Source organism: Miniopterus natalensis, chromosome 2 (genome assembly GCF_054644295.1).
Source record: "Miniopterus natalensis isolate mMinNat1 chromosome 2, mMinNat1.hap1, whole genome shotgun sequence".
Taxonomy (NCBI): domain Eukaryota; kingdom Metazoa; phylum Chordata; class Mammalia; order Chiroptera; family Miniopteridae; genus Miniopterus; species Miniopterus natalensis.
This window is the reverse complement of record NC_142082.1, coordinates 143,302,161-143,322,063: the sequence shown is the minus strand read 5'-3', so window position 1 is coordinate 143,322,063 and position 19,903 is coordinate 143,302,161. Positions and strand designations below refer to the sequence as shown.

The 19,903-nt window shown below is 46.1% G+C and overlaps 3 protein-coding genes across 5 annotated transcripts in view; 1 reads left to right on the top strand and 2 right to left on the bottom strand.

The window, feature by feature from the left end:
* Window positions 1-2,471, bottom strand: part of RND1 (Rho family GTPase 1) — a 30,313-nt gene extending 27,842 nt beyond the window's left edge. The window contains exon 1 of the mRNA XM_016201221.2: window positions 2,435-2,471. The gene's annotated coding sequence lies outside the window, so the exon portion shown is untranslated. The remainder of the gene's footprint in view (window positions 1-2,434) is intronic.
* Window positions 2,472-2,502: 31 nt separating this feature from the next.
* DRC2 (dynein regulatory complex subunit 2) lies at window positions 2,503-10,487 on the top strand. Its single transcript, XM_016201220.2, has 8 exons — window positions 2,503-2,859; window positions 3,400-3,567; window positions 6,789-6,958; window positions 7,477-7,615; window positions 8,666-8,863; window positions 9,068-9,286; window positions 9,876-10,028; window positions 10,139-10,487. The coding sequence occupies exons 1-8, from the start codon at window positions 2,728-2,730 to the stop codon at window positions 10,454-10,456; spliced, it is 1,497 nt and encodes a 498-aa protein (XP_016056706.2). The 5' UTR covers window positions 2,503-2,727; the 3' UTR covers window positions 10,457-10,487.
* A 414-nt stretch (window positions 10,488-10,901) lies between these two features.
* Window positions 10,902-14,005, bottom strand: FKBP11 (FKBP prolyl isomerase 11). Of its 3 annotated transcripts, XM_016201224.2 has the most exons (6): window positions 13,855-14,005; window positions 13,632-13,697; window positions 13,150-13,237; window positions 12,823-12,856; window positions 12,388-12,458; window positions 10,902-11,138 (listed from the first exon to the last, which is right to left on the bottom strand). In XM_016201224.2, exons 1-6 carry the CDS (start codon window positions 13,978-13,980, stop codon window positions 10,921-10,923), a joined length of 603 nt encoding a protein of 200 aa, XP_016056710.1. In that variant the 5' UTR covers window positions 13,981-14,005; the 3' UTR covers window positions 10,902-10,920. The 3 variants fall into 3 exon arrangements, with proteins under 3 accessions (XP_016056710.1, XP_016056711.1, XP_016056712.1); XM_016201225.1 differs by lacking the exon at window positions 13,632-13,697; XM_016201226.2 differs by lacking the exon at window positions 13,855-14,005 and having other exon boundaries at window positions 13,150-13,438; window positions 13,632-13,770.
* Window positions 14,006-19,903: the final 5,898 nt, after the last annotated feature.

The window sequence follows — 19,903 nt, the reverse complement described above, 5'->3', positions numbered from 1 at the left end:
GATTCCATGTGGGGGGTGTCCTTCTGTTGTGGCATCAGAGGGATGCATGTAGGCTAATTGCCATGCACTGGATTCCAGGAGGGACCTCCTGACCATGGGATACCAACACCCTCTATTGAAGCTGATCTAGCCATAGTTTAGGGGCTTTCCTGCTCAACAAAATTTTATGGAACCCATGGTGTAGAGCATATTAAGATATTCCTTCTAAAGTAAAGGATAAGTTGTTGCATCTGGCCCCTCCTACAACCAAAAAAGAGACATAACACCTAAGGGCCTCTTTGAATTTTGAAGGAAACACATTCCTCATATGGGTACGCTACTCTAGCCTATTCACCAAGTGACCTGAACAGCTGCTAGTTTGGGGTGGGGCTCAGAACAAGAGAAGGCTCTGCAACAGGTCAGGCTGCTGTGCAAGTTGCTCTGCTGCTTGGGCCACATGATCCAGCAGATTCAATGGTTCTTGGAGTGGCAGTGGCAGATTGAGATGCTATTTGGAGACTTCGGCAGGCCCCTATTGGAGAACCACACTCCAGGCCCTTAGAATTTTGGAGCAAAGCCCTGCCACTCTCTGCAGATAACTACAAAACACTTATTTTGAGAAACAGCTCTTGGCCTACTACTGGGTGTTAGTAGAAATTGAATGCTTAACTGAATGGGGCCACCATGGAGAGTTCAGGTCACCAAGTTTCTATGTGACCTGAGCTTTCCACCATGAACTGGGTGTTATCTGACCCACTGAGCCATAAAGTTGGGTATGCACAGCAGCACTCCATCATCAAATGTATGTGGTACTATATCTACAAGATGGGGCTGAGTAAACCCTGAACGCACAAGAAAGTTACATGAAGAAGCAGCCGAAATGCCCATACCCTCTCTCTTCCAGCCTACACCTATGGCCTCCGGGGGATTCCCTATAATCAGTTGACAGAGGAAGAGGAGGAGCAGGTTAACAAATGGTTCTTCATGATATGCAGGCACCACCCAAAACTGAACAGCTGCAGTACCACAGCCCTTTTCTGGGATATCTCTGAAGGCTGTTGGTGAAGGGAAATCTTCCCAGTGGGCAGAGCTTTCAGCAGTGCACCTGGTTCTTCACTTTGCTTGGAAGGAGAAATGCCAGATGTGTAACTATATATATCAACTCATGGCTGTGGACAATGGTTTGACTGAATGGTCAGGGTCTTGGAAGGTACATGGTTAGAAAATTGGTGATAAGGAAATTTGGAGAAGAGGTATGTGGGTAGACCTGGCTGAATGGGCAAAAAATTGTAAAGATATTTGTGTCCCATGTGAATGCACACAAAGGGTGACCTCAGCAGAGGACTTTAATAATCAAGTGGATAAGATGACTTGTTCTGTGGCTATCAGTCAGTCTCTTTTCCCAGCCACCCTATCATTGCCCAACAGACTTATAAACAAAGCAATAAAGGTTATGCATGAACTCAGCCACATGAACTTTCACTTACCAAGGCCAACCAGGATATGGGAATCACTGAGTGCCCAATCTGCCAGTAGCCAAGACCAACACTAGGTCCCCCTACATGGCACCATTCCCCTAGGTGAACAGGTTGATTACATTAGACCACTTTCATCATGCAAGGGCAGTGTTTTGTCCTTACTGAAATAGACATTTACTCTGGATACACATTTGCCTTCTCTGACACAATGCTTCTGCCTTTTCTGGATATTTCACATAAAGGACCCTGTGAATATGTGGTCTCTTGTGTCTGGCTTCTTTCACTCAGCATGTTTTTGAGATTTATTCATATTGTAGCATGATATCTATCATGTAGTCAGATATCTTAGACTGATATCGAAAAGTAAAATAATGGTAAATTATTGCATGGTAAATTTATGTTTAAAATTTTAAGAAACTGCTAGATCAAATCTCTGTTTACTAGATGGGATGCTGCCTGATTCATAAATTGTTAAGTATAGACAATGGGAGGAAGGAAGGAAGGAAGGAAGGAAGGAAGGAAGGAAGGAAGGAAGGAAGGAAGGAAGGAAGGAAGGAAGGAAGGAAGGAAGGAAGGAAGGAAGGAAGGAAGGAAGGAAGGAAGGAAGGGAGGGAGGGAGGGAGGGAGGGAGGGAGGGAGGGAGGGAGGGAGGGAGGAGTAAGGGGGGAAAATAAACTGCCAAACTGTCTTCCAAAGTGGTTGCACCATTTTACATTCCCACCAGCAATGCATGTGGGTTCCCATTTCTCCATATTACAATTTCTCCAAAATTTGTTATCTGTATTTTAAAATATGGCCATTCTGTGAAAAACAAACAAAAAAGGTTTTAAAAGGTTCCGTTAGGAGACCAGGGATTTGGTGAGGTAAAACGACCCTCTCTCAAAAAACAAAACACAAAGCAAAGCAAAGCAAAGCAAAACAAAATAAAACAAAACACAAAACACCATAAAAAACCCCCACACAAAACAAAAACTCACTGCGGTCCTCCAGGAGGCAGAGGGCGCTCCAAGGCAGGGCCTCTCTTCCGAGCCTCAGCGCCATTTTAGCGAGATCCCGTTGCTAGGAGACGGAGAAGCGTCTTTCAGCTTGAGAGCCCCGGCTCCCCGCTCTCCCAGGCTCTGTCTTGTCCCAGGACTGAGATCTACGGTCCCCCTACCGTCCAGGGGCAGTTCCAGAAGGCCTCTTTCTGGGTACGCTTCCTTTCTACCCCCTGTAACGCTGGCCGTGGCGGGTCCAGGACCCTTGCCTGGATCCAGTCCACTAGCCAGCTATGCCCAAGAAAGGAAAAAAGGCGAAGACGCCCCTGTCCGATGAGGAGCAGCTGCTTCTGTTTCAGCAGAAGTTGCTGGCAGAGGAGGAGATGGCCAAGAAGAAGGAGAGGCTCCTGAGCCAGTTCTTGAAGGTGATGGCTTTCTGCATTATTCCCTACCCAACCCCACCCACCCCTTGCTCTGACCCTGCTGCTTTAACCCTGTCGTGGCAGCCTCATTTTCACGCTGGCCTCCCTCCTCTGGAAATCTTGAGGCCCAAATATACTTAGATTTCAGGCAGCAGTGTTTGGAAGGAGGAGCGGTGGTATAGAGCTTGGTAGTCACAACTGAGCCCCAGAACTGGGACAGTAGATGCTATCAGCTGTCCCAGCTGTTTGAAATTCTGATAGTCTCCCTGGAGATGGGTCATTACAGTGTCCTGCTCTGATGCCTCCACCCTAAAGGAAATTCACCTTTCTCCTCCTTAAAATGCCATCTGGCCGTTCCTGTCTTGAGACTCTCCCAAAACAAGAACAGGAACTACCTGAGTGTTAGCCATCAGAAACTTTTGTCCCTCAGAAAAGACAAAGGGTAAAGGTGTCAGCGGACAAACTAAGTATGATTTTGTTTGTTGTACTGCATCAGGGCTTTTGGCCCTGACCTCCCTCAGGTGCATTTATTCCTTCACACAGGACAAGCTGGCCAAAGAGGAGCACAATAGTGCTCTGAACCTTAATAAGATTAACACACAGTGGAGAACTGTTCTTCGAGAAGTCAAGACCAGAGAGCTTCATAAGGACATCGAGATCCTCAGCCAGACATTTGAACGAGTGGTGGACTGCAAGGACAGTGTCATCAAGGTAGGTGTTCTTCTCAAGGAAATACTTGGATATGGCTGCCTTTTCTCTTCTCTTAATAGAATGGGCCTAGAAAAATTAATTAATTACTCAATCTTAAAGCCCTCACAAGAAGCAGGTTGTGATGAAGCCAGGCTATTGGTGATAACAATTTTCACTAAAATTAAAAATAGAATATTGGGTGGTCATCCTTCTCCCTCACTTAGAGGAGCCATTCTTTTTAGTCATCTACTGCCCCAAACCACTACTATACAATATTAGAGTTCTGAGGCACAGTAGACCTTACCAACAGTGTTAGCCAGGTTGATGGAGACTCAGATATGGTACCGGCCTGCAGGCTCTGTGGGGGGAAGGCGCAGAAAAAGAACAATGGCTTTGCCAGCACTTCTGTCTGGGGAAAAAGCTGGTCCTCCAGCTCTCGCCTTGATGCCAGACAACTCAGTTCCTTGCCCGACAACTCAGTTCTTCCCTGTATGTCCCTGGTGCCCTAGCACTGGAGCTCAAAGCAAGTGAGTCTGAGTAAGTTCATGTGTGGGCCCTTTAAGAAGAACTGCCTGGGGCGACTCCAGAAGCCCTCATCTCACTCAGCCACAATCCCCAACTGGTTTTTATAGTCAAAAATTATGGGGACTTCTCTTCCTGGCACTGGAACCCTGGTCTGGGGAACTTAGTGTGGGGCTGGGACCCCTCGTGCCTAAGGGGGGGACCTCTGCATCCAGATATCCCTCCACATGTGGGTGTGGGACCAGCCATTCAGCAGCTCTGTCCATCCTATCAGTCTCAATGTGGCTTCTACTTTATATCCTTAATTGGAGGACTTCTGTTCAGCTAGATTTCAGGTGGTTCTTTTAATTTTTAATTTTTTTTAATCCTCATTAGAGGATATTTTTTCCATTGCTTTTCAGAGAGAGAGGACGGGAGGGAGAGAGAAACATCGATGTGAGAGAGACACATTGATTAGTTGCCTCCTGCATGGGGCTCTGGGGGTCAGCCTGAAACCAAGGTATGTGCCCTTGGCTGGAATCGAACCTGGGACCCTTCAGTCTGCAGGCAGATGCTCTAACCGCTGAGCAAAACCAGCTAGGGCTTCAGGTGGTTCTTAATGATGGTTGTTCTGTAGTTTAGTTGTAATTTTGATGTGGTTGTGGTAGGATTCAAATACTGCTTTTATCTATGCCACCATCTTGACCTGAACCTCCATATTATCTTTCTAAAACAAAATCTGATCTTGTCATTCCACTGCTTAAATCTCCTTAGTGGCTCCCCTCTTCTACAGGAAAAAATCCATACTCTACGGAAAGAACAGCAAAGCCCTTCAAGATTTACCCTCTACCTGTACCTTTCACACAGCCAGCCTTGTTTCTTACCTGTGCCTTTGTACATGTTGTTTCCTCTGTCTGGAATTTTCCCATCTCCTCAGTCTCCCTGGCAAACTTACTCCTCCTTCAAGAGTGATACAAATGACATCTCTTCTGTGAAGCCTTTCCCAGTGCTCTTAGTTAAATGTGGGCACTCAGTCCTTTATATCCCATGGCCATTGGTAAATCATTAACCTCGTAGCAATTTCCATGTTAAACTGTAATGTTCTGTTTATATAACTCTTCTCCTACTGCAAGACTGCAAGCTCCTTTGAGGGCAGTGAGCATGTCTTTTAATATCTGAATTCTCAGCATCCAGCACAGTGCTGATCATAGCAGGTTTGGTAAACATTCATTGAGTAAATAGTCATCCGTTATCAGAACCTATTTCATAAGATCCTTTTTCATGTAAACATATATGGTATAAGTTAGCTATGCATAGAGGTTGTGGTAGTTCACAGTGAGTGGACTCAAGGTGTTTTGGATCATATGGGAACTCAGTAAATGCTTCTTTGTTTTATTTACTCTAATTTTATTTTAATTTTTTAAAATATTTTTATTGATTTTCGAGAGAGGAAGGGAGAGGGAGAGAAACATCAATTGGCTGCCTCCTGTTCGCCCCCTACTGGGGATCGAGGCAGCAACCTGGGCATGTGCCCTGACCGGGAATCGGACCAATGACTTTTTGGTGCATGTGACTACACTCACCCAACTGAAACACACCAGCCAGGGCTTATTTCACTTTTTTGAATGGGTAATACATTCCCATTGTCCAAAATTCAAAAGATAAAAAGTTACATAGTGAAAGGTTCCTTCCCATTGGTTCCTTCCAGCTACCCAAAGCCCATCCCAATAATTTTAGTTTCATGAGTAAACCTTTTTTTACACAAATGGTAGTATTACGTACTGTTCTACCCATTGCCTTTTTCACTTAAGTATATGTCCTGGGGATTATTCCACATTAGCCCATAAAGGGCTTTTCATTTTGTTTTTCATAACTGCATAATATTCTGTATTGTAGTTTAACATGTTACTTTGCCCTTCTTCTATCTTGGTAGGTAATTGGATCTAGAAGCCTGGAGGTGTTGTGTTCTTCCATCAGGAGGCACATAAATGTCTAATTATCTCTCTTTTTGTGATGTTAGCAGCTGTTGATTCTCATTAATTCATTGGGGTTTGCAAAATGCTGGTTTTCCTAATGGTATCCTTCCTTTTTCATGTATTAGCTTGAATAAGTCTATAAAGAGGTACTTCCACCCTAGCTGGTTTGGCTCAGTGGCCCAAGGACTGAAGGGTCCCAGGTTCAATTCCGGCCAAGGGCATGTACCTTGGTTGCAGGCTCCATCCCCTGCCCCAGTCAGGGTGCATGCAGGAGGCAACCAATCCTCCCCCCACCCCACTTCCGCTCTGTAAAGCAATGGAAAAAATATCCTCGAGTGAGGGTTAAAAAAAAAAGAGAGATACTTCCCATCATTTACCCAAAGGTATAGTTTATATAAGAAAGGTGGGGCAAATGCTTGATTCCTTCTCTTCCCTGACAAGACATCCTATGTTCAACTTGTTTATTTTGGCCTCAGATTTCAAAGCAGCCATTTCTCTGAGAATCTCGGATTCCTTTTAGTGGTAGCCCCATTATTGTAAATGTTTGTTGTCCCTAGGACTTGGCTGGCTATATGGGGTTCTCTGATGTCACTCTGACTTTACATTCAAGAGTGGGAGAACCAGTACTCCTATAGCCAAAGAACTGGCATTAGGAGCTAGGAGGAAATGCCATTAATACCATCCAACTAATCAGCTGAATATATTTTTTATTTTCTCACACAGAAGCCATCCAGCCAAAATGGTAACTCTCTGTTTCCTACCCAGTCTTTAGCTAAGGACCTGTCAGAAGCTGAGGAGCAGTATGGCCACGCCCTTCGCAGCCACTTGCACAACATTGACCACCTGCTGGCCCTGCAGAGATGCCGACTCAACCTCCTGGAGGAGAATTACAACATGGAGCTGGAGACCCTAACCAAGGAGTTTGAGACAGAAAGGTATGGGGGTTTGAGTCCAGGGGAGTATACAGAGCCTATTACAAGGAGTTCTCTGTAAGCAGGTGGCCAGCAGCCTGGAGCATTCCACCTTAATTACATTACACCCAGCAGAAAAGATCCTGACTTCCTTCTAAACTAATTTAGGTTTAAGCTGTGGCCTTAGCCTTCCTTTGCTGGTGCCAGGTCTCTATTTGTAATACCTCACCACCCACTTTCAACTATCAAAATATTACCCATCTGGCAGGGGACAGGAACAAGAAGGAGACTTCTCACTATAATCTTTTGCACTTTTTGATTTTTATATTATATGAATATATTAACCTATTCAAAAAGCAAAATAAAATAATCGTGTTCATTCTTTTGGGCCCTAAAAGGAATAGAGCCCTCCTCCCGTGTTCTCCTTCAGTACCTGAGAGTTTGTGCCATTCATATAGTTTTATTACACACTACTTTGAGTTGTCATTATTGGTCCATATGCTTTATCCCTCAGAGCAGGGACAGTGTCTTATCTCCCATAGGAAGACAATTATTGACCAACATGAAAAAGAGATTCACTACCTACAAGATGTCTTCATGGCCATGGAACAGAACTATATAGATTCTGAGTATGAAAGCAAGCTGGAGTTCCAGAGCATGTGGGATGATCTCAAAAACAAGGTACAGAGGGGAAGTAATGGGCAAGAGCTGGGAGAGAAGTGAGAGAAAAATGCTCAAGGCTAGCAGAGCTCAAAGAGATCCCTTTAACCAACATAACCAATAAAATGCTTGTTGCTACTATAGGTACCCCTACTGCCTTTTGTACTTTTGTGAAAATTGGTCAGGAGGAAGGATCATTATAAAATATCAAGGAAATGCATTTTAGAGCTAAAAAGCAACATGGAGATCTGGCTTCATCCCTGTGATTTGTAGATGAAGGAACTAAAGCCCACAAAAATAAAATGACCTGACAAACTCATGCTGCTGGTTTGTGGCAGAGTGGAAGGAGAATTCAGTCTCTGGCCCCTTGGCCCAAAATGCTTTCCACCATCCTAGAGGTTGCAAACTAACTAGCCTGCAGACCTGGGTTTGGGTATGGGGTTCTATGTTTTTATTTTTCCCTGTAGTGTTTTATAAAAATTTTTTTAAAATATATTTTTATTGATTTCAGAGAGAGGGAGAGAGAGAGAGTTGAAACATGATTGATGAGAGAGTCATCATTGATCGGCTGCCTCCTGCACACCCCTGACTAGGGATTGAGCCTGCAACCTGGGCATGTGCCCTGACTGGGAATCGAACCACGACCTCCTGGATCCTAGGTTGATGCTCAACCAGTGAGCCACGCCCAGCCAGGCTGTAAAAAATTTTAATCAGGGCCCTACATTTAAAAATTAGGAGAACTTTACATAAAAATCCAAATTTTCAGCTTCTCTTGAAAAATTTTAAGATCTAGGTAAATATTTCCAAATGGAGACAGCTGTGGAACCCAGCAGCTGTGCCTTCCCCACTCCCCCCACCAAAGAGCATTTCCTCTCTGGCTCACCATAGGCCCCATCTAGCCCACAGCATTTATTTATATTATCATCTGCTTGGTCTTTGTAGGCATTTTCATTGGCAACCCCTGCACTATACTATGCTATAAACAATGCAAGAGTGTGAGGTTGCTGGTGGACGTGAAAGGGCACTAATAGGGTAATTCTAAGCATTGGCTATTTTGGGGCCACTTCCTAGAATATAGAAGAGAAGCACTTTCTAAGACTGCAACTAGAGAATGTAGTAGAAGATCTGTGGAGAAGGTTCCAGGATGCACTCAAGCATTACACTGATGCCACAGAGGATCGAAAGATTGCCTTTGAGACCCTGAAGGTGAAGGACGAGAAGAGCTCCAAAGATATTGAAGCACAGATGAAAAGAATACAGAAACTACAGGTTAGTGCAGCCAACGAAAAATACTCATTGCTTTAACTGCTCCATTATCCCCTGTTTTACCTTCCCCCAATTTCCACTAGGCCTCATCACTGGTTGGGGAAGGATGCTATGCTTTGATTTCAGTCCCCAAACTGTTCTTCTACCTGTCTGACTGGAGACCTTCAGCTAGTACAGTGTTTCCTCTAATCTACTCTGTTCTTCCAGGATTCCATAATTATTGTAAAAGGCAAGATCCTGGTGCACAGCCGTGAGAGTGAAGAACAGAACCAGTACATTCGTGATGACAAGGAGTTGGTCCTTGTACAACTACGAAAACTTAAGGCCCAAAGGACTCAGGCCCGGGAAACAGCACAGGGGAATTTAGTCAAACTCACACTGGAGAGTAATGCAACCCTCAAAGCCCTGAGAAAGATTGTCGACAAGGTAATAAGGAGAGGGTGATCCAAACAAAACCAAGGAACCCGGTCTCCTTGCAAAGTAAAAGGGGTTTGAGAGCAGTAGACGAGGCTTCCTCCTGCTTCCTGCCTGAGTGGATACTTGGAATATCTTTTTAATTTCATGTTCTCTCCCCTCTCACATCTTAAATTGAATGAATTAATGAGTGCATTTTATGCCCTAGCTGGTTTTGCTCAGTGGTTAGAGCATCAGACCTTGGACTGAAGGATCCTGGGTTTGATTCCAGCCAAGGGCACATACCTTGGTTGCAGGCTCGATCACCGGCCTCGTTCGGGGTGTGTGTGGGAGGCAACCAATCAATTTGTCTCTCTCATATCAATGTGTGTTTTTTCCTCTCCCTTCCACTCTCTGAAAAGCAATGGAAAAATATCCTTGGGTGAAGATAAAAAAAAAAAAGAGTGCATTTTATAAGAATATAAAATTCTTGTAATAGTGCAAGGCACACAGTAAGCACTCTGTTTTAGATGTGTATATTACTCTTGTCTCCCACTTGGATGCGTGAACCAGGGAATCAACTCCACTATTCTAATAAAAAGTGTCTTCTTGCTTTCAATAGGGTGAAAGGATCCTTAAACTTGCTGAAATATGCAGGAAATTTGAAACAGAGGAAGAAAAAGTGCTGCCTTTTTATTCATCTACATTTACTCCCGAGGAGCAGGAGGAGACAGAGGAAATCAGCCCAGAGGTGCTTACTGAGGAGCTGGCAAAGGTAAAGTTCCTAGGGCCCAGAGGTCTTGGCTTAAAGTTGGGGATAATGGGACCCTGGGCTTTATTCGCTAATAGACCCCACCACATACCTCCTTTTAAATCAATTCCCAGGTGATAGCAGACTACATAGGGATGGAGAATTTCTGGAAAAGGTACAACAAAGTGAAACTGGAGCAACTGAGCCTCCAACATAGACGTGCCCAATTGTTAAAGATTAATGGGAAGCTGCGGGAGATGCTCAAGCAGTACTTGGATGGCATCTCAGTGAGTGATGAAGTGCTGAGCCAGCTCAACCCACTCTTCATTGTCAACCACCGAAGTAACTTACCCCAGCCCTTGTCCACACCTACAACCCAGCCAGGTGACAAAAAATGTCCAACCACATACAACATCATTGAGGCAGCCCTCGTGATCTCCCACATCCTGTGATACAAAGAGAAAACCTCTTCAAACCTCCAGAGAAATTTTTGTTATTAAAAGTTCCCATAGAGTTCATGAGCTCCTTATATCTTTGCCATACTGGACAGAGCAGTCTACTTTGAGAACAATGGCAATATAGTAGCCCCAGGGCATGGAAAGAATAACTAGGCAACTACCAGGCTTATTTCTCAATGAAGCATTGCTCCTGGAGTCAGGGCACTATGGGAGCCAAAACCCATACCTTCAGGACCTAGAGATCTGATGGGAAGATTCAAGAACAGGTCCTGGGGGTAAGTTAGGACAGGAAGAGGTGGCAAGGCGAAGAGGTGATCCAAAGCCTCTAAATACCTCCACTCCAGACAAAATCCAACTCAGAATGCCTTTTCCCCAGCCCCTTCACCTCATTCCCACTTACAAAAGTAGCCTCAGAAAGTATCAGGTGAAGAATGCAAAGAAGTTTTAAAAATTATTTATTATTTCTTTTTGCTCTTGTTTCGTTTCTCTTCCTTAAGCTTCTTTTTGGAGACTTTAGGTCTGTTGGCCTTTTTGTATAGGTGATACCCAATGAGGCTCAGGAGGGCTGGCACCATGGCCATGCCTACCAGAGGCAAAATGCCCTTCATCAGCTTTTGCCAGTAGTTGGCTCGGATCAGTGCAATCAGCTCCACGTCAAACTGCAGCACTGCATCCGCTGGAGGCAGAGAGGAGGTGAGGGTTAGAATCTCTGTGCAGTTTATCCAGGACTCTGAATGCATGAAAACAAGGAAGACAGGCTACACCAGAGCAACAACCATGAAGCCAGCAAGATTTAAATATGGGGTTGAGTTCCCTTAAACAAAGGCAGAGACAGTTATGAGCAGAGTCTAGTGATAGTCATACCCCCAATATACAAATGTGGCTTGGTGTCCATGATGGGTCTTTGACAGCACAGGAAAACTTTCTGTGTATCTGAAAGGTACACGCTGTTCTCCATTTATGAGAGAGATACCTCAATACTAACTGTACTGCATTTCTAAACAGCCACATGGATACAATCTTTGCAGGGCTGAAATTAATTGAATTTAAACTAGACTTTTAAGAATTCCACCAATGAGCATATTCAATGCAGTTGTTAGAAAAGTTAAGTGTTTTAACCTTAGAGCTGGAGAGAAAGAAGGATGTGTCTTAAGAAATAAGGGGTGGGGCATGGGGAGAAACATGCAGATAGAAGCAGCACTAGAAAGCAGAAGGTAATAGAGTTTTGGGTAAGAGTTTGTTTCTCTTTAGTCCCCCTATTCTCTTTCCAGCTCTCTCTCTATGCTGGAACTGGGATAAGAGCTTTTACCCTAATACTCTGATATACAACACACTTTAGCTCACAGAACATTTGTTATAACCAAAAGCAAGAGATACACATGTTGAGAAATCTGTCCAATCCCAGGCCTTCAAGAGTAGATATCAGCAGTGATCCGTGAGAGCTTTTAAAGTTATGGGGTAGGCTTGGCTTTTAAAAGTTGTTTTTTGTTTCATTTCATTTTAAATTACTTGACTGTGATCATTTTTACTATCTCTTCCCTGGTGAAGGCTAAAAGGAAGGGTGGACATATGGGGAGAAGCCATGCCAACCGCACAAATGACACAGTTTGGAATTGTAGGAAAAAAGCAACTAAGAAGTCCAGAATTCTGGGAAGGGTGACACGGGCAGCAGATCCATGCGGCACAACAGGTGTCTCCGTTCTAAAAAGCTGCTGGCTGCCACAGGGCAAGCCAGGGATCTTAACAGCTTCTCTAGTCCCTATGGTGATATAAGCAGGAAAAAAGTGGCCATCCAGAAGGAGGCCCTAGCCACTCCTGTCCCTTTTAGCAAACTGAGTTTAGACCTTCTCAAGCTACAGACAAATTGTGTAGCTCTTAGAGACTGGGTATTTCGATGGTTTGAGAGAGCACTGTAGTCAAGTTACCTGGAATAGATGGTGGAAATCCCCGTTTTCCATAGGCCAAGTGAGAAGGAATGATTGCCCTTCGCTTTTCTCTGAGGGAAAGAATATAAGTCACAGCCAGGGGTGGGACCAGGTGGACCAATGGATTCAGTCCATCTGAAGCCCCACCAGCAAAACTCTGGGTATTCATACCCAAAAGATGAACTTTCCCACCTGGCACCAAACAGGTTGACCAGCAAAGGTGTCCATCCCCCTATATGCCTCAACTCCTCCAACAAAACCCACAGCCAGAGAGGCAGAGAGGCTTTGGATGCCCTCAGGGGTCCCAATGCCCAGGTACAAAGCCAGGGTCCTTTACCCCACGTTCTCCTGCCTTCTCTAGGAGCAGGGATAGCAGTGAAAGGCCTCTCCCCATGCAAAGGGAGTACCCAAGTCCATCTCTGCCCAGATACTCACCCCACACACATGTCTAGAAGGCTCTGCTCCAGACCTTGAGGAAGAAGACACAACTGAACAGGAAGCTACCTTCATTCCCAAAACCCCAGGAGTGGAGATCAAAGGTTCTCCCTTGACCCTTAGTTGAGCTCCCCACTTCTCAAATCTCTGCTTCTTTCCAGTAGGGTATGGGGCAAGAGGGGTATTAGAAGTGGGGTTTGAACCTCAGGAGGTGGCTGGGAGAGACGTGGGTCTTACTCCACGGGCATTTCTAAGGTAGCTTAGGGGTTGAAGGGGTTAAGAAAGCACTCAGGTTGGGATAAAGAGTAGGAGGCACTGGTCACATACCTGGGATCACCTGCTTTTGGCCAAGTTCTATAACCAGAGGGTCTCTGGTCAGGGAAGTGTCAATAACGCGTCCATCTACCAAGCTGCCCTGGGGGAAGAGCATCCGGAGCACACAGCTATTACCGCTCCCTCCCCGCAGACGCCGAGCTCACCTGGGCTGCAGGGCGGGGCAAGCCCCTAGCAGCGGCCGCCTAGCACTCCCCTGGGGGCAGAAGGGAGCAGGAAGCCCCAAAGGGCTGGCACTTCTTGGAGATCTCTCCGCCCTTCACTTCTTGGTGCCCAGGAGGAACTGGGGGGAAAGCAGGGAGGGGAAATGGGCAGGGAAAAGGAGCTTTCCCTCACTCTCCGCCTGCCACGTGCTAGAAGACCCCAGAGCCCTGTTACTCCCCCACCACATGCCACGTGTCCAAGCCAAAGCTGACGTGTTTCATCAGGTCTCCGCCCCCTCCCAGGCTCCGCCTGGGCCCCCCCAAGCCCCTCACCGTGTAGTGTATATGAAGCGTATCTCCAAAGGCGGCGGGCTCCGCACACGGTTCGGGGGGCTCCACCTACGATCGGACTACAGGAGTCACGGAGGATCCTCCAAAGATGCCCCTAGACCCGACACCTCCCAACTCAGTCCCCGCACTTCTCCCGGCTCGCAGATTCATTTAGACCTGTATTCGCGCACAGGACCTGCCCCACTGACTGGGACAATCTCCTCACCAGGGTCTCCACTTGGAGGGTCCGGACAGGACTTTCGGTTTCGAACCCAGTCTCAGCCCGACACACCGTCCCACCGAGTAGTAGCGGCAGCAGACAGAGCGGGAGCAGAGAAGGGCGCAGGCTCATGACTGAACGCGGAGCAGGCCGGGGGACACCAGGACAGGCTGCTAGGGTGGCGGTGGCTAGGACAGCGGTTCCTCAGCGCCCAGGCCAGACTGAACGGGACGGGGGTGGGTCCGAGACGCATCAGCTCCTCCTCCTGCAGCCCTTCCTCCACCTTGTCCCCACCTCCTGGAGGGAGGAGGCCACAGGGAGCCCTCCCTACCCTCTAAGATCTGGAGGCTAGGGGCTGGGACACACAATAGCACCCATTACTACCTACTGTGTGACAGGCACTAGTCTGTAATCCTCAAAGCCACCCAGAAAGGTAGGCATAATTGTTTCTATTTTACAGATGAGAAACTGGGTGCTCAGGTGAAGTAACTTGCCCAAGGTCATCTAGCTAGGTGGTGAATTCAAACCCAAGATTGCCGGAGTCCAGCTGGTTTGCTCTCTGACCTTGCCTCAAAGATCCAGGTCTCCTCACACCTATCCCTGCAGCATTTGGCTGGGCCATCCCACTCCAGCAGTTATCAAAGGCAGCATCCCTCTCCCACTCCCAACCTTTCAACTTGGAATTTTTCGAAGTCTGACATCAGGTGAACCTGCATCATGTTTTCATCTCTGTGCCCAGGGTCCATGCTCTTCCTTCACCTGTCAAGCTCACTCTAGGCCAAGCTCAATGATCACTGATTCTGAGCTAGAAGTGAGTTCCCTTATTTCTGAACTTCAGGTATACACTCAAGGACATTATTTTTCTTGTGTTGTGGTTATTTGTGTATGCCCCACTCATTCCTCCCCATCTCCTTTAAAAAATGAGCTCACTGATGGCAAGGACAAGTTTGTGACCATGTCTGAAGTCCCCCAGGTACTAGCTGAACAATACCCTCATGAACATAACAGATTCTACACAAAAGCTTTATTTTGAATAAATATACAATACTAAAAAAAAAAACACTAAAAACAAAGACCTAACTATACTAATATGGAAAATCTCAAATGTATACATTGTTTTAAAAAATAAGACAAGATGTGATTAGCTCCTTTATAGAGTTTAACCTCTCCCCAAATTTGTGTAGTATATTTAGAAGAGGAACTAGAAGGATGCTCACCAAATAGCTGAGAGTGGTTACCTTTGGGGATGGGAAAACAGTAGAAGGGAACAGGTTCCACATGTTACACTGTATATTTATATATTGTTTTAGTGTTTTACAAAAATTACTTTGGTTACAATATTTCTTAAATATTAAATAAACTAACAAGATAAATGGTCCTGCGCTGCATGACACTTCAATGATAAACCACACATACAATGGTGGTCCCTTAAGATTATAATGGAGCTAAAAAAAATCCTATAGCCTAGTGATGTCATAGATATCATAGCTGTCCTAGTGTCATAGACCAGTTTGTGGTGATGCTGATGTAAACAAACAGACTGCACTCAACATACACCCTTTTGTGCATGGGTCAACACTCTAACCACTACACACACCGGCCAGGGCTAATGCCATATTTTTAAGGGCATGCACACCCTGACTCTCTAGATGTTTTCTTTTCTTCTTCTTTTTTTTTAATCCTCACCTGAGGATATGTTTTTATTGATTTTTGAGAGAGAAATCGATGTGAGAAACACTGATCAGTTGCCTCCTGTATGCGCCCCAACTGCCCTGACCCTGGGGATCAAACCCACAACCTTTTGGTGTATGAGACAACACTCCAGCCACCTGGGCCACCCAGCCAGGGTACTAGATATTTTCGCTTTAAAGGTATGGTTATGCACTCATTCATCCAAGAATGAAGTATTACCTCCCTCCCCACTCTCCCCTGCAGCTGTTCTAGCCAGGGAGGTATCATCCCATTAATGCAAGATCTGGCATAGGCAAAAACAAGATGCCCCATTGCTTATCTATTACCCAAAGCCAAGAGGGCACCCCTCTTTCAGAACTCAGAATATCCAAATCCCTGTGGTTCAGAACCCCAAGCTAAGCCCCACAACCCTTAAAAGGCCTAGTACTCAATTCTGTTCTAGGATAGCTCTTAACAATGTATGGGATGGAAGGGTGGAGGTGCGAGGTAGACAAGTTTATTCTGAAATCTCCCATCTGACCTGGACTGGCTGGCCAGACCTCCTCAGAGACAGCTCTCAACACCTGGTTTGGAGGAAGGGTGGTAGGGTAGAGCTATTCAGTTTTGGGTACAGATAGCCAGAGTTCTGGCTTGAGTGCGCTCTCTACTCCACCATATCCAGTTCAGAGGCCAGATTTACTCCTAAACTAGAGTTCATATCCTCTTTCCTGCAGCCCCTGACTAAAGTGACACACAAGCAGGCACTCACCTCTTCAAGCCTTGATGGTGAACAGTCCCGATCCAAGTTCCTCACTTCCAGACCTCTAACCACTGCCTGCAGTGGCACTGCCCCCCGCCCCCCTTCACTGTACTCAAGGTTCAGATTTCCTCAGACCTAACCCTTTTCTCAGGAACTCAGGGTCATGCTTAACCCCATCCCAGCAAACAAGGCCAGGAAACTCAATAATGAAAAACCTGCAGAGGAAGGAAGTCATTTAGTTCCTATCATTCCCAGTAACCAGCATGATACACCATCCCTCCAATCACCAGGTTAGAAAGTAGAAAACTGGACTTTGGCCCTCCTACCTCCACATCCTTCAGAACTGGAAAAAAAGCCTGTTCTTAGTATTATGACCACCTGCCCAGAGACACCCCTGCCTGTGCCAAGCAGCAGCAAAGGAAAGGATATCCCCTACATAATTATTCCCCAACTGTCGCTACCCCACGTGGTGCACTATGGGTATTCCAAAGAATTCCAGAGTGTCCCAGAAATGAATTTCCAGGTCTCTCCCTCAGTACAGTGGTTTGACTCCATTCTTAGCACAGGTCTGGAAACAGAAGGTACTAAATAAATACCTGTCGATTTTCTGCCCTGACCAATCTAGGCACTTGGACTGGAAGTGATGCAGTAACTCCCCAGAGCTTTCAGGCCTTATACCTCTAGTCTGAGAAACTCATACATACCCACACACTCATTCTCCCCATCGCTGCACCCATATTCTGGAATGAAGGGGACAGTTCTGTCCTCCATCCCACCTGGACCCACCCAAGGCCTTCCACTGGCTTTCTCTAGGCTCATTTTGGAAGCTCCCTTGCCCGGATAATCCTGAAATGGACCCTAAGCCCTGGTCTCCTGACAAGTAATGAATAAAGAGCTGTTCATGTTCTGAGAAGATGTGGTTGCCGTTTGTCTTAAGATCCGAGTGCTAAGCATTTACCTTCCAAGTTAAGTAGCCCCATCATTCCTTCATGTACCCCCAAAGAAGCTGGGTTTAAACAACTGCCACAAGAGGACTCCCTCCAGCTTTTTCTTGGAATCCTAAACTGAGTGCTAACTAAGGGTCAGAAGGGACTAGGTCGTCCTCTCCCAAGTTTGTTCAATTGCCACCCAGCTGAAGTCCTCTCCATTATCATTATCTTATGAGAGGCTGAAGCTCTGGAAGGTATCTATTTATTATACAAATGCAGCACTTGGGAAAGGAGCTCCTAACTTATCAATCAATAACCTGTCACCAAGCAGGACTTCTGAGGAGCCTGGAAGAAAAGTGTCATCAGATTTTGAGGAATAAGAGGGTAATAATTAAAGATTATGGAGTTGATAAAGGGGTGTCTAGTTGGAGCAGTTCAAGGGTTTCATAAGGGCAGAAGCACTGGTCCTTGAGGTGGTGGCTTATTTTAATAACAGGAGGGGGGCTGAAAAGGAAAACTGGAAGGGGAACAGGGAGTAACTGAATATAAATAATATACTTCACACTGATATTTGGGGCTCTCAAACTTACTACACAGCTAAATCCTGTCCCTTTCCCACAGCATCAGGGTGGAAAGACCTTTGTCTCCAAAGCTTAAGAAAGTGGTAAGAGTGGGGAATGCCTGCCTGGCTCACCCAGACCTTACCGACCCTAAGGGTAGCACCATCCCTTTCTTTTCCTGGAGTCAGACAACAGTAGCAGGAGAGGAAGACAGTAGTGGTGGGAGTGGGGTGGAAGGATGAGGCTTTATGAAAAAGGTTGTTTTCCGCCCAAAATGTTTGTGGAATCTCTGAATGAGGCTGGAATCCTAACAATGGGGAACCACATGCTCAAGGGAGAGGGGATATAGGGCCATCAGCTGTAAGGGGAAACAAGTTTATTATATTGCCCAGAACTTTACCTTTCGTGCTTGTTCACTGCCAAAGTCCAGAACTAAATGGGTGAGGGGACCCTGTTCCAACTAGAAACACCTGATACACAGGGCTGGGGAGATCTGAGAATGGAGGTGATATGGGGCACTCAAAGTTCAGGACTCTCTAGCCACTGAAATCCCTAAAGTCTACCAACAGGTGATAAATATAGCTAAGTTCAGGGTTAAACCCTTTAGAACTAGAGGAACAAAGTCACAATGCCCTCTACTATGGTGGCCAATTCATTTAGGCCCCTCTCTGGGGTATGATGGGAAGAAGTAAGCAGGGTGGAAATGAGCCTAAGTTCCTCCATAATCTCATTCTTCCCCCCTCCCCCTGTCAAATGCCCTTTACCCCCCTGCTGAAGGAGCAGTCTGGAGAGAGGGAGCAGAGACAGAACTGCCCTCACCATTAAACCACTGTCCCAGGGCTGCTGCACATCAAGGATGAAGGTCTACTCCAAATCTGCATAAAACATGTTTAATTTCCAACCGTGGTCACAGTCATCGTGTTTCCCACATTTTGAGCAAGGAGAGAGAAGGTGAGTTATTAAACATATATAGTCTACATTCCAGAGGAGGCAAAAAGAAGAGAAAACCAGTTCAGAACTGCAGTTACCACTATAATACCACAAACAAACTTTGGGGGAGAAATGGGGGAATCCCCAGGAAGAAGAAAGGCTGGAACAAAGGAGAGCATAAAATTAAACCTACCAGAGGCGAGGCAGGGAGGGAGTGGGCAGAAATGGAATGAAACACCTAATCCCAAAAGAACTTTTAGGTGAATGGGAATGTAGAAAGGTCCACCCCTGCCATGGGCCTAGCAGCCAGGGATACTACCAAGATCACTTACTGCCCCCTTCTGGACAAATCTCAAGCAGCACCAAGGCAACCACAAAGGCTGCTTCCTAACACCCTTAGCCGCATTGGTCCCTGGAGCCCTCTAAAACAAAGTGGGCCTGAAATGAGGAAAACCTATTTGGGACTGGCATCTAACTAGGGAAGGCCACAGAGGGAGTGAGGTGGGAAAAGAGGCAAAGTCCTCAAGAACCACAAAGATACAGAGTGGGGAAGCCTAAGTAGGAAAGAAACAAAGAAGGGGAAACAAACAGGAAACAACACTGAATGAGTTAGGAAGCAAAGGAGAGAGTTCAGGGAGAGAGGCAGCAGGAGCAAAAAAATCTAAGAGAGAGGTTAAAAAAAAAAAAAAAAAAAAGGTGTAGAGGGAAGCATCTGTGGGGTCAGGGGAGTGAATACATGTTAAAATGAAATAGAAGCTCCAGAGCTCCACTTCCCCCACCACCACACACACACACACACATACACACAAAGGCCTAGAGAGCAAGAGACCTGCACATACCCACTGCATCTTGGGTAAGTAAAACATCACTAAATAACTGGCACTGAGGGAGACACCTCTGGAACCTCTTTCACAGTTCAATCTAGGGTGGGGTAAAGGGTATTCATCTTCCTGTTGTAGACAAAGGTGGCAGGAAGCCTGGCCCCATGGGGTAGGGCTTGAGACAGACCTTCTGGGAAGGAGTCCCTCAGCCATGCTGTGGGGGGCCCCAGGCCCTGAGCTGAGCAGAAAGCTATGGGCGGCCGCCTTGGAGCTTAGGGCGCAGCCAGCACACACAGGAGCCCACAGAAAAGCCACAGCTGACACTGCAGACACTGCAGAAGTCAGGACCTCAGGGATGAGCACCCCCTGTAGACAGGGAGACTC